The sequence below is a fragment of the Trematomus bernacchii genome, unplaced genomic scaffold (assembly GCF_902827165.1).
Source record: "Trematomus bernacchii unplaced genomic scaffold, fTreBer1.1, whole genome shotgun sequence".
Lineage (NCBI taxonomy): Eukaryota > Metazoa > Chordata > Actinopteri > Perciformes > Nototheniidae > Trematomus > Trematomus bernacchii.
Window position 1 is genome coordinate 2229982 of NW_022987899.1, and position 13197 is coordinate 2243178.

A 13197-nucleotide genomic window follows, 5' to 3' on the forward strand; every position below is an offset into this window, starting at 1 on the left:
GTCTGGGTAAACACTAGAGGACGGAATTCGCCATGGCAGCTGTCCCCGTGGTTACATGGTGGGCAGCGGAGGCGGGTCCTCTGGGAATCTGTGGCGGTTTTTTCTTCTTCTCCGCAGCCAGTCATTACTTTTTACTACAGCGCAGCTCGAAAAACTGACCACTAAAAAAGGGTGGCGCCGACTGCCAACACCTTGTATATGGAATTCATAAAACAATGGCTCGCACTAAATTCCCCCGCTGCATTCTCAATCAAGCTGCTATGGCGATGACTGTGTCTGTGTGTGAGGGGCCGTATTTTTTAGTTGTGCAGCATCACATGAATATCTCCATTTCGTGGCGGCTGACAGCCTGTTTGTCATCCACTGCACAGCCAAGAACTGACCTTCAGCGGCATAACTACCTTTATCCTGCCATACCTCTCCTCTCCCCTCCCTACATCTCACCCCCTCTACTTCTCCATCACTTTTTTTGCCCCCTTCTCCAGCCTTTGTCATTGATCGCTGATGCGATTGGCTGCCTCCGTGCTCAGTAATGACCCGCCCTGGTAACCATGCCGGCTGCTCCGCTCAGGCCCCTCGTAGATTGAACTGTCAGATGGCAGCGATTAATGGCCGGGCAGAGAGACTCACACCTGCAATGTCCCACCATGCACTGCCCCATCCCAGCTAAGCAGGTATACATGTCCGTGTGAGTGTCCAAATCTCTTTTAAGGATGGATAAATATTCAAACATGTGTAGGTGCATGTGTTTATGGGTGCACATAAATCTTTGCTTTCATGCGTGTGATACTGGCCCTCGGGGTATGCTATATTCTGCCCTGCTGCAGTGGCTGATGGGAAGGTGAGAGGGCAGGGGGTCTCAGAGGAAGGACACAAAAAACATCAATCAATACAATTATTGATGAAAATGTAGGGGACAAAAGTTAAATCTTACAAAAGAGACTCATGAATGCTGATAAAATATTTAAAAAACAGTGAAAAAGTACCACAGTTCACTTATTACCTCATAAAAGTTGCAAATAAACTCCTTAATACTGTCTAACTTTAAAATGTTTGTGTGTTTTTTTTGCAATTTTTCGGTATTTTACCTTCAACAGAAGATAATTGAACTAACCCCAGTTTGCTCCACTACTTACTGTAAATGACAGTACGTAATCATAATGTGCTACACTTTGTTGCCCCCCCCGCTCCTCTTTATTACCATATTAGTTATGATTGCACCAGTAATCATTCACTTATTCTACTGTTCACACTCAAGTCACTCTGCGCGGCGTCTGAAAGGCCTAAAATGCTAACATATGTTATTTCCTCCAACAGATATTAGAGGAGTGTTTGGTCTGGTCCCGCTCTGTCAGGCCCACGCGGCTGTCCCGTGTTGTGCTTGGCTGGCCGTCTGCTAACTGTCAGCGCAGTATCTCCTTACACAGATGAATGGGTAGTTTCCAGACCTTTCCCTATAAGCTTTCATTCCCTTGTTCCAACGCTTCATCCAGAGGAATGGCCGAGAAAACATGGGCTCCTCCGTCTGCCCGAAGCAGCCTCCCTGGAGGGGAGCGCCAACCCCGAGACGGGCATGGAGGCTAAATTTAAAATGCTCTCTTTAAAAAAGGGGGGAGAAGGGGAGAGGGAAGGAGATAAAGAGATGTAGACAAAACAAAGTAAAAGAAATGTGGTGGGAGAAAAAAGCGAGAGACAGAAGATGGAAGCAGCTTAATCCTCTGAGCAGTGAACATGTGAATATCAGGCCAGTAGGGGTTTGGCGTGGTGTGTGAAACGGAGATAAAATCGATTAGCTTGTCCACTGACCCGGTGAGCGGCACGGCCCCCCCGTCGCCTCAGTTCTGCCACAGCCATGACAGAGACGTCCAGGCCCAGAGGCCCCTAGGGGTCCCTTCTGGACACTGAGGTGAACAAAGTGGTGCCCTCCTGTCAAACTAAAGCCCTCAAGCAGCAGCAAAACAACAAACCGTGCTGCAATGCTTCGCTGCTCCCTGATTCCACAGGAGACAGAGGAGATGTAGTGCGGGCGGCTGAAAGAGGACACTGTGTAAGAGCTCCAAAATACACCAGTATGGTACATATAAGAAAGTATCCTCAGTTTATCAAGAAGTTCAGCCGACTGAAAGCAGCTCAGTTTTTGAGATTAAACTATTTCAGCTGTTTAAAAAACGACTTTCCTGAATCTGGTTTACATCTTACTTTTCTATCCATGAGTCATAAAAGAATAAAAAGAGATTAGGTAAAGGGTTTTCTAGCAAACATGTATGGGGGCCGACAGGTGCAAACACGCTACAATAGCCCAACACATTTCCGGTCCCAGCTGTGTGCATCACTTTAGTGTCCCCGTTTCTTTTGTGTTTTGAGCTTCTTGCAGCACTTTCACATTTTTATTTGCAGCGTTTTGTACTCACAGAATTTTGTTTATGCATGTGCTTTTAAGTAAACGCATGTTTCGTCAAGATGTGAAAATGTTTCTTCAGTTGCATGTGTTTTGGCACATTCATTTGCAACGTTTTTGAAGCTTGCCACCCTAAAAATGGTATGACAAAGGGCTTAACAAGACTGAGAAAACACAAGTTGGATCCCAAACTAGTAAGCACAAATGTATCAGCTTTTACCCACTCGGATATTTTTCTGAAAACACTATGATAAAGTGACACCCTCTTTCAATTGAGCAGGAATATCTTCTCAATTTATTGTAAAATGGAGCAATTGTTCCAAACTTAATTTCCACCCAAGATAAATAAAGTATTCTGATCTCAAAACATCTTCAACTCTTGCCACTTCCTGTCCTCTAACTAAAGAAACAACAGCTACACATTTAAGAGATGCTACCAATATATTATCAAGTTGATAACAGTCATTCGAGAATTGGACAGGTCGTTCTTAGAAAACTCTGAAAGCACTGGCCTGAGAACCCTCCACCTGTTGCCTCTCCCTGAAGCCTCTCCCTATCGTTTTATCGCCTTGTTTTCCTCTCATGATTTCCTCTGTCGGATCACTGGGTGAGGAGCACCCCTTTGATTCCTGGCTCATTGTAGTGTATCTGACCCCACAGGTCGCAGAGTGGAAAGAAGTGGATGTGTCACAGCTAAGCTCTTCTCTGTGTTAGAATAATATTTCTATGGTGAATTTAGGATGCTAACGCTAATCAAAACAGGACATCCTGAGGAGGGCCGTGCTCTCTCTTCCCCGGGCCTCGCTCACCGACCGCTTTATGTTTTTGTGTTTGTGGAGGAGCGACAATCCCAGGAAGCTGCGAGGAGGGTTCATCAAAGCTCGGAGCGGGGGGCCCCGGCCGCAGCATCGCTGGAATGCGGCGTGGAAAGGAATCTCTACTGTCCTATTGTTCCCTTGTTTCCTCGGGCTCATCACACGCCGGCACGTCCAGTTCACTTACAGGTAAGAAGCGCTAATCAGCCCTGCATTCCTTTCCACGGCCGCATTCTTTCCTCTGCTGCGACCCCGGCTGACCAACAACACTTGTGCGCACACGCAAGGTGCACAGACACACACATGCACGGAGAGGGGAAGTGATCAAGACAGAATCTCTGAGGACAGGGACGTGGCGTTTCCTTTTTTCTCAGGCGAGTGATTGGAAGTGGAACTGTGAGGTTAACATCGATGAAGCATGCAGTGGAACGATGATCCCAAAAACAGAGCTTTTGTATCAGAGACAGGTCTTAATTAGGGATTTGAACAGTAACGCGCTCAAACTTGCAATTTATCTGGAAACCTTGAAACGTCAACGCAAATTAATCACATTACCAAATGAATTCCAGTGAAAAGGCAAAGAAAGCGGAGGAATCAGCACAAGAGACATGAACCGCACTGACTGGAAACATCAGTAAGAACCATCACTACCTGTGGTGAAGACGGAGGAAAGGCATTTAGCTGAAGCATGCTCGTTTGTTTGAGTGTGAGATAGTGATAGGGTCACCACTGTAGGAACAGATAGAGCTGCAGTATGCTTAGTCCATGCTTTAGCTAAGTGTCAGAAGATTGTCTGACTTCATGCCAATCATTCAGAATTTCTATAATAACTAAAATACCCTCTAATTTCTCTGACCAGTTTCTCATGCATTTCAACACCACACGTGCATTTGTTTTATCTGCCCCCAAAATACAAGTAAATACTAGAATTGTAAAACTTAAACTTTGGGATTAATCATGATTAGCAGCACTAGTCTTAATGCAGCAAGATACTTAAGAATGTGAGAGGCATTACGAGGGTGGTCATTTAAGGGCGCAGTAGCTCAGTCTGTAGCGCCTTGGCTTGAGTACTGAAGGGTCTCCGGTTCAAGTCCCGATCGGACCAAAATAAATACAGAGCCCATGGGCAAGGCACCAAACTGCTCCCTGTCAGATATACATATAAAGACCTAATGTGTGTGTATTGTACTGTGTATAATACCAACTGAGTGAACAACCTAATTTCCCCTCGGGATAAATAAAGGTTATTTTTTTCTCAAACCGAGTTCAAATGTGCATTTACTCTGTGTGAAAATGGTTCAAAGATAGTGTTTTGATAACTACCATCAGAAAAGAATGCAATACATGTTTTACGATGATTGACCTTCCTGTCCCTGACCATCTCCCCTTTAATAATTCCTTCACAGCTTGTCATGACTTCTCCTCTCCGTGTCTCTCACTGTAAGCATCAGTGTTTCAGCTCTGAGACGCAGGAGAGACAGCAGCTATCGGATCCAATCAGGTGACTGTGCTGCGGCGCAAACTTCATCAGGAAGGGCCGCAGCTTTGATCACATCGCCTGCCCTCATCTCTCCCGTCCTGCGGGGTGAGAGGTCGCTGCTTAATGAGCCTCAGGGTGGAGAGGGGTTGTTGTGGCAGAGATGAAAGGTGTACAGGAATCACACAAACCTCTCTGAACTGTCCTCCCTTCTCAGCTGCAGATGGGCATGACCCGATGCCCTGTTTCGCCTCTCTTAATCAGAAGTTACTTTCCTCCACCGACACTCCCCCCCCCCCTCCCCATCATTGCTCACTCCTACCATCCCTCGGGCCAGCCTGCTCCACCCAGGGAGATCCCCGAGCGGAGCTGGAACACACTGTTATCACCACGCTCACAAAGCGATTGTTGGGTAATTCCTGTTTATGAGTATGTGCTCTCTCAAGTGTGTAAGAGCAAAAAAACAAAACACTCTTTCTTTCTGTCAACCCTAAATGAGAGTGACTCAAAAGATTAAAATGTCCACAAGTACTTTAGCATAATTGCCATAAATATTTGCAATTCATTCAAAGGTATATTGATGATATATGAAATTAAGGGGTTTTCAAATATGCACATTGGATGACAATTTTTTGTACTTACAAAATCTAACCTCATTTTTTTCATATACTTTAGAAACCAAATAAGACAAGGATACTTGCCTTATCTAAGCAATGCTGTTGTGTTTTTCTACGTAAGATAAAAGATAAATATACAGTATTTACACAAAAGCGTATTTGAGCATGAGGAAAAACGCTATGAAAATGTAATGTTTTATTATTAGTATAAATATTAAAATATGTATATAATAATACATAATACAATCATATAAACAAATACATATATGATAACAAATCAAATATAAATAAAGTCAAATAAAACGTTTTTTAATTGAGATGTTCTATTTAAAAAAAGCTACATGATCAAGCTGCAGCCTGTACAATGACGCAAACATAACATCATGTCTGCAGTCAGAAGTAAAGTGCAGCACACACAGATTGGCAGCCAGAATAAAGACATATGAAGCCTGTTGTTTAGCCTTTCTGCTCGTAAAAGCACTCAACAATGTAGTAAAGTGACTCGGGGTAGTTAGCTGATGTGAGACATGGGGCCAGAGTGTCGGGCCCTGTTTCTACCACCTGCTTCAGGTAATTGATTGGAGTATAAAATGATTGACTTTCTTTAATTAGCTAACAGACATCTTTTTCTCCGAGCGCGCCGAGGAGTGCTAACTTCAACACCGCCTCATTAATAGCCCGGGCGAAGCGCACCATCAGCAATCTGTGGACATTATAACTCCTCAGACATCATAGCGACACAAATCAGTTTGATGTCCGCGGGTAAACTTTTCCATTCAGCAAAATGCCATTTATCTCAGAGCAATTTGTGATGAGAAAATGGCGGCCTGTCACACATTTGACGACTGCGTACACTCCGCACACTCCTTTTGTTTCGTGCACTAGAACTTGGTTCGTCCACACATGCTCGCCTCCTCCTCCAAACACACACGAGCACAATCTATAAAAATATGCTTAGCTTGGGACCGCTCTGTTGATAATGACCTCAGCCTTGGCACCGCACTCGGCCAGACCAGACTGCCGACAGACTGGAGGCTTTTTGTGTGGACTCCCTATCTCTGACTGCATGACCTTTAGGGGAGGAGAAGAAAGCAGAAATGCCTTTTTTTTTATTATTTAGGAGGGCTACGGCTCGCTCATTGTTCTGTGTTGGTACGGTTTCCCTGTGGTAAACACACAGCGGTTCCCAGGCTTGACATGTTGCTGCACACCCCTCCTCCCCCCCTCCCTCCATCCCTCCCTCGCTCCTGGCCTCCATCCCCTGGTGTTCCCACACTGCCCTGTCTGGGTCGTTGCACTATACCACCCCCCAACAACACACACACACTCTCACACACACACACACACACACACACACACACACACACACACACACACACACCATCAACATACAAACATATCACCCATAAGTGCAACGACACACTCTTTGACCTGCCACCAGGGCAAGCATTCAAGAACTAATGCTTGTGTAGGAGTACGGCTGCACAATTATTAAAAAAAATGTATCTAAATCGCACCATGGACTAGTGCACAAATAAAATATGAGGAAGTATTGTTTTATGATAGAAATATCTTGGCATAACATTATATTTTACAGACTTAATAAAACATTTGTATTGACACAGATGCCCTTACTAAATATGAATCATGATGATTTTCATATATTTTGATGATGACCATGAATCTGAACTATATCATACTTCCAATATCAGTCAAAATAATCTCAATTATTTACCAAATCATGCAGCCATTTGTAGAAGCAAATTCATGTTTTCTCGTTGGCATATCATATTATTTGGTTTAGATGACTCTTGCAGTATTATTTTGGACACTTGGTGGTGACAGAAGAGGGAGGGCACACACCTCTCACTAGTAGTATTAGTAAACTGGTATTGTACAACTTCAATAAACCTCAAAGTAAACTATAACAACTGGAATCTTCTGTATTGTGTCTGTGCACGATCACTACAACCTTGTCGGAGTGTTTTAAAGCTTTATCAATTTCTCTTTATGGACTGAAATGCAGGAGAGAAGCTGGAAAAGAGGGAGTAGAGAGGGAGAGAAGACCCTTGGGGCCGGGCCTTCAGGGGACCCATGACAAGGCCTGGAAGCTCCCTTTTGCTCGGGACAGGGGCCATCCTTCAAGCGGGTGACAACAGTGCATAAACAAACCACTAACCTCATCAGCTCTGTGTTTACAGCCCTGAGAGCGGGACCTGGACGACTCATTAACATCAGAGACCCTCCAAAAGAGCCATTTTTAAAAAAAAACAAGGGGGGGGGGAGAAGCTTCTCCCATCGTAAGAGACAAGGAAAGTGGACAACATGTCAGACAGATGGAGGGCGTTGATAGATGAGAGGGTCATATCAACCTGCCCCCCCCTTACCCCAAACTCACCAACACACACACACACACACACACACACACACACACACACACACACACACACACACACACACACACACACACACACACACACACACACACACACACACACACACACACACACACACACACACACACACACACACACACACACACACACACACGCACGCACTTAAACAGGTACAATGTGTGTGTTTGTCTGTGATATGCTTTACACCATGGCTTGGCAAGCATTCAGCAGAGTTCCTGAGAAATGCTGCGGCTGCTTGTTCACTCAGTGTTTTGCAGCTTTGTACACTGATCACATACTTGCTATAAATCCTTGACTAAAGTAAAAAACGGTTGCCTTTGTAGAGTAAATGACAGGAAGCGTGTTCACCTATTCACACAATAATTTCATGTGACTTCAACTTAGAGTGGGCCAAACTTTCATCCAAAGCAAACACATTAACTCAAATGCAAATGCTTTAATCTTACATTCAAACCATAAATTAAGTGGATTCAATATTTGTTCAAGTAAACTGATATGGTAAAGTAATGTATTTCTCTCCCTTATAACAAGTCAACTAATTCATGGATTTGTCCTTAATTGTTACTTGATGGCTTCACGACTAATCAAAAATGTGTTCAATATTTGGTAGGCAAAATATATGAAATGATCTGCTTATGGTGGTGCAGAAAAGTCACAAGTTAATAAAAATAAATCATTTTTGGATATTGATCCTCTTGAAAAAAAAAACACTATAATAATTTTTGTATATGTGTTTATGATAATGTGAATTATGTTTCATTCCCTCTAATTGAATAATGTGAAAATGGCAATGAGTTATATTTTCCCAAACATGCATCCCAATACTTGAGTGATTTTCCCTGTTGTTGTTTAAGCATTATTTACTGACTGATATGCAATGAATTCCTGATTCACAAAATGAAACTTTATCAAAAAAATCTAACCATTATTAGGAGAAATGGGCTCTATTGTCATTTATTTGCATGGGAAAACGAGTTCAAAGCATCGATTAACAAAAGCTTGGAGTATGCCTAACCTCTGCGCAGTGATTCCTGACCCGGGCCATTACTGCAGGAGATATGGGGCATTTGTATACGGAGCTCTGACACCAAGCGGAGCGCAGGCAAAGAGCACCGCTCCGGGACAACAAGGGCTGTTTAATGGGCTCTCTATTTCACTTTCCTCGCGCCGGCCCGCTCCCTCTCACCTTTTAAATGGGCCGATCTATTAAGCGTTTTAATGAGCTCCGCCAGACAAACGCGAGATGCATGGCCCATTGCACAATGTGAGGAGGAACGACGCACTTCCCCGCGCGCCGGAGAGGAGAGGCCTCGCTCTGCACGCACATCTTCCCGCGTGCCAATCAGGGGTGCCAATAGATATGAGCCACATTGCTGGACATGCGAATCAATGAGTGATGACTGACTAAATCACATTACAGGTTATTTAGCTGACGATTTAATCCGGAGTGACGTATGCATGGAGGAGCGATTTAGGGTTAGGAAACATGGACTGCCCGAGATGGGGGTCGAACCACCGACCTTCTAATTGGAAACGTGCCAATACATATTGTGGTAAATGTGAAAAGATAACTACTATGAATACAAAATGGGGTTGAATGCCCCATTGCAACTTGTTAAATTCCCAAATATTTCTTTACTTCGATTTATTTTAACAATAGCCTACCTAAAACAATGAATTAAACACTACAGGTCTATGAGATTAATCGTCATTGCAATTATTCCTAACAAATTATCAAAGCCCTCTAAACACGTTATAATAAAAGGTTTTTATTGGGACACAAATATGCTAAGTGGACCTTTAATTAGGCCTAGTTTGGATCATCAAAGCCCCCCCCCCCCATTTTTTTTCCTTCTCCATCTTTCCGTATGGCCCACAATTCACCGCGGGGTGCGGCCTTGGCTATACTTAGTTGGGAAGCGAGTTTTTGTGGCGCACCGCATTACATCTGGACGTGCGGACTAATCAGTCAACCTCCATCCATCACTCTTACCACCTCTCCATCACCTCCTCTATTACATCCACCCCCCCTTTCTTTCTTTTTTTGTAATCACTCCGCCGGTCTGAGAAGAGGCCATGCCCGTTTTAACACGACTGCTCCGGACACACTGAACGCATTTACCAGCACAGCTCTTATGAGGGGTCTGGGAATTTAAATATTCACTGTTGACACTGCGCAGACCTGGCTGGGGTCCAGAACATAAACCCCCCCCACCCATTCTGACCGAAGAGAGAAATCCTCCATCTCGAGAATAATAATCGTTAAATACACTTTAAATTATACCTTATGAGAGAATGGGTTTAATGGTTTGCAATTTTGTGGAAAAGTGTATCCCCTATGTGTGCGTTTGTAATAAAAAAGTTTTGTGTTGCACGAGAGTCCTGGAGGGCCGCGAAGAAAAGTGTTTTCTTTCAGATGATTATGTTGTGTGTGCACCTATTTCCTTATCCATGTCACAATATTTCCTAAACATTCAATAGAATCACAGGCATATACTTACTGTGTTTATTTAACTCCATGAGGATGTCTGCATTAGCCTCTATTGTTCCACTTAGACAATTAAAGAGAGCCTTGCTCAACTGACCACAGGCAGGAACTCCATAACATGATGCGTATTCGCGTAAACTGACCACACTGTTTTAGACATATGCAGCTGCTAACGCATATTGTAACATTTCGTGTAGTTTTTCTAATTCGCATTTATGCAAAAAACAGATAGTCTATTTGCTAAACTGAACGGAATTTCATGAAAATTGTAACTCGTATTAAAACAGCACAATAATGCAGGCCTGTACATTGTTGCATTCTGGTTTTGACCTCAGTCAACTTCTTCCAACAAATATCTGCAATAAACTTCTATATTAATACAGAGCGTTTTATGGGAATAATGTCAAAAAATATTTTTAATATTTTACTAACATACTAGGGTTTGATTGACATAGCTTTTGAAAAAAAAGGAATATAATTCTAGATAATTTATTGCAGCAGATCAATGCATGAATAGCCATATCAATCATCTCGTTGCATACATTCGTATAGTTGATTAGGTCCGAGTAATTAAATCGATTTAATGACAAGAGTGTTTCCATATTACGCTTAATTTAATCAAACTAATTTTATCCTAAATTAACACAGTAAGACGCCTGCCTCAAGCAATAATCAGAAAGTCTGTAAACTATAAACACTAAGATTAAAACAACAAAGTGTACCATATAATTTAACACTAATAAGAAAGAACTGCATGACTCACAAAACACAACAAGAGCTACAAACACGATGCCCCACATTTACCATGCCTGTCTAAATCCTGGTTTTCTCCTTATTTATCTCCGTCAAACTGCCTTTTCCCCCAAAGTTGCTCCCCGTGCAGCTGATCCCCGTGCAGCCGCAGCAGCAGTGTGCAGCAGATTGCAACACAGCAGCCGATGCACGGGACATTTTAAGCTACGATATTACACTACAGCGCCCACTACATGCAACCAGCAATTCCAATACAGGAGCGGACGCCCTGCAGAAAGTTCCTCCATCGCTGCGTAAACTTTAAACTTCTTTTTAAACAGCTTTTACATCTTCTTGTCGCGACAATATCATCGTTTTGTAACTTTTAACCGGCAAAAGTGAGGGTGGAAAGGAAAGCGTAACAGAAAGTATTGATAAACGCGACAGTCTGTAGGTATATAAGATGTTTGAAAAGGAAAAAGAAAGGGATGTTGCACCTACTCGTGGCCAGTTTCCGTGCCCTGCCTTTGGACCTCATGGTGCCAGTCTCTCGGCGTGGGTTTGTTTGGATTTTTTCTTGGATCTTTTTTCCTCCTTTTTGTTTTTTCTCTGTCCTTTTTCTCTGGGTTTCTCAATCCAAAACGCGCTATCTCTCCAGCATTGTCAGTCTGGGACACCTTCGCACATGCGCACAGACTGCCACAGATCTGCCGGCAGCAAGTGCCAAAAAAAAAAAGTTTGAGACGATTTATCACTTTGATATGAACCTGATCCGGTCAAGATGTGCGGGACATCTCCTCGGAGTTTCTCACCGATCAGTGAGCGAGAAAGCAGAGGGCACACTGCAAGAAATGTCCAATGATGGTGAAGCCTCTGGTTTCCAAGTCGCTCTGTTTATCTAACACGTGAGGAAAGTTTGTCATTGAGATGCGTCCAGATGCAGCTTTGACTTCGGGACGTATCTCGAAATAGGAGCCATTTTTTCTAAAATACGGCAGAAAAATGTGCCAAATTGGACAAAACTCCTCCAAAAAGTCAAAGCTACAACTACGCAATGCAATAGAAATATGTGAATCCAAGAAAGGAGGAAAAGTTTCACAAAGAGCTTTAAATGAAATGACTCAGGATGGAGATTTGTTGCAGTGCTGCAGAAAGGACATTCATAATATTAACATAACATATTAACTGCGCACCTTTTCCCCTAAAATGACCCCACATTAATCAACGTTCACTTACATTACCAATACTGGTTTAGGTCATTACAGATTTTATATATTTTAATTGTGTTTTGACTATTATACGGAATGACATTAATGTATAACTAGCCCACCCCCCCTTTCCTCTCCGCTTGGGCACGCGGATGACAGCTCTAATATGAGAGTGCCCAGGTTTCCCTCTCCCTCTCTCTTTGTGCTGACAATTATTAATATGTTAAGTGCTCAGTATTAATGGCTGCTTGAGACGTTTCTGTTGCACTGCGTTCATTTCATCACTGGGTAATTATACTGGAGGCTCGAAAAGGGATGTTTTCACTTGGTTTAACTTAGTAGGAAAACGGCTTTATCTAGAAAGAAAACCTTCATCTCAGTGGGTGGATTTGATATTTGGATCTACTTCGTTTTGCTCTGCATTAAAGAAAAAAAAGGCAATAAATGCATGGCACTAAAAGTCAATAAAACCACTGCATGTCTGCTGTGATCTCATAAACATTTTTATAGAAGCATATTTAGATACTGAGTCATATATCAAGAAGTACCAGAAACAAAAACGTGTGATTTGTTACCATTCTTGGATTGGATTGCTGAAAACTATGAAAAAGTACAGTGAGTTTGTGCACGCGCATTGATATCTTAGAGGTGCTTTGTCCCCAAATAGAGACAGCGTATTACTAACGTAATTGCCAATTAATTAGATCCGCATGAGATCATTGCTGACCTTGCAGGTGAACTCTTTAATGGGTCGTGAACTCGAGCTATCGATTCTAAACTGTGTTGAAACTCATTAAAGTCCTGACATCATGCCATGTCATGTGGAAAAGAAAAATCATATAGGGCCAAGCCATTTAGGAAACAAAGATACACACACAGATATGATCTATGCGCAGTTGGGCAAACAAACCTGTGTTCTGTTCCTGACAAACTCAAAGGGATAAGGGAAGTAACATATATGAAATAAGCCAGAGAAAAAGTTATCATCAACCAAACGGCAGAAGTTGAAGAAGTACTCAGATCTTGTAATAAAAGTAGAAGTACC

At 42.8% G+C, this 13197-nt stretch overlaps 1 protein-coding gene across 14 annotated transcripts in view; it reads right to left on the minus strand.

Annotated features, from left to right (window-relative positions):
- The window catches only part of mecom (MDS1 and EVI1 complex locus), a 165402-nt gene extending 153665 nt beyond the window's left edge, over nt 1-11737 (minus strand). For all 14 annotated transcript variants that reach the window (XM_034114607.1, XM_034114600.1, XM_034114603.1 and 11 more), the window contains exon 1: nt 11446-11737. In XM_034114607.1, the coding sequence (XP_033970498.1) occupies nt 11446-11482 (37 nt within the window). In that variant the 5' untranslated portion in view covers nt 11483-11737. The remainder of the gene's footprint in view (nt 1-11445) is intronic.
- Between the last annotated feature and the right edge of the window lie 1460 nt (nt 11738-13197).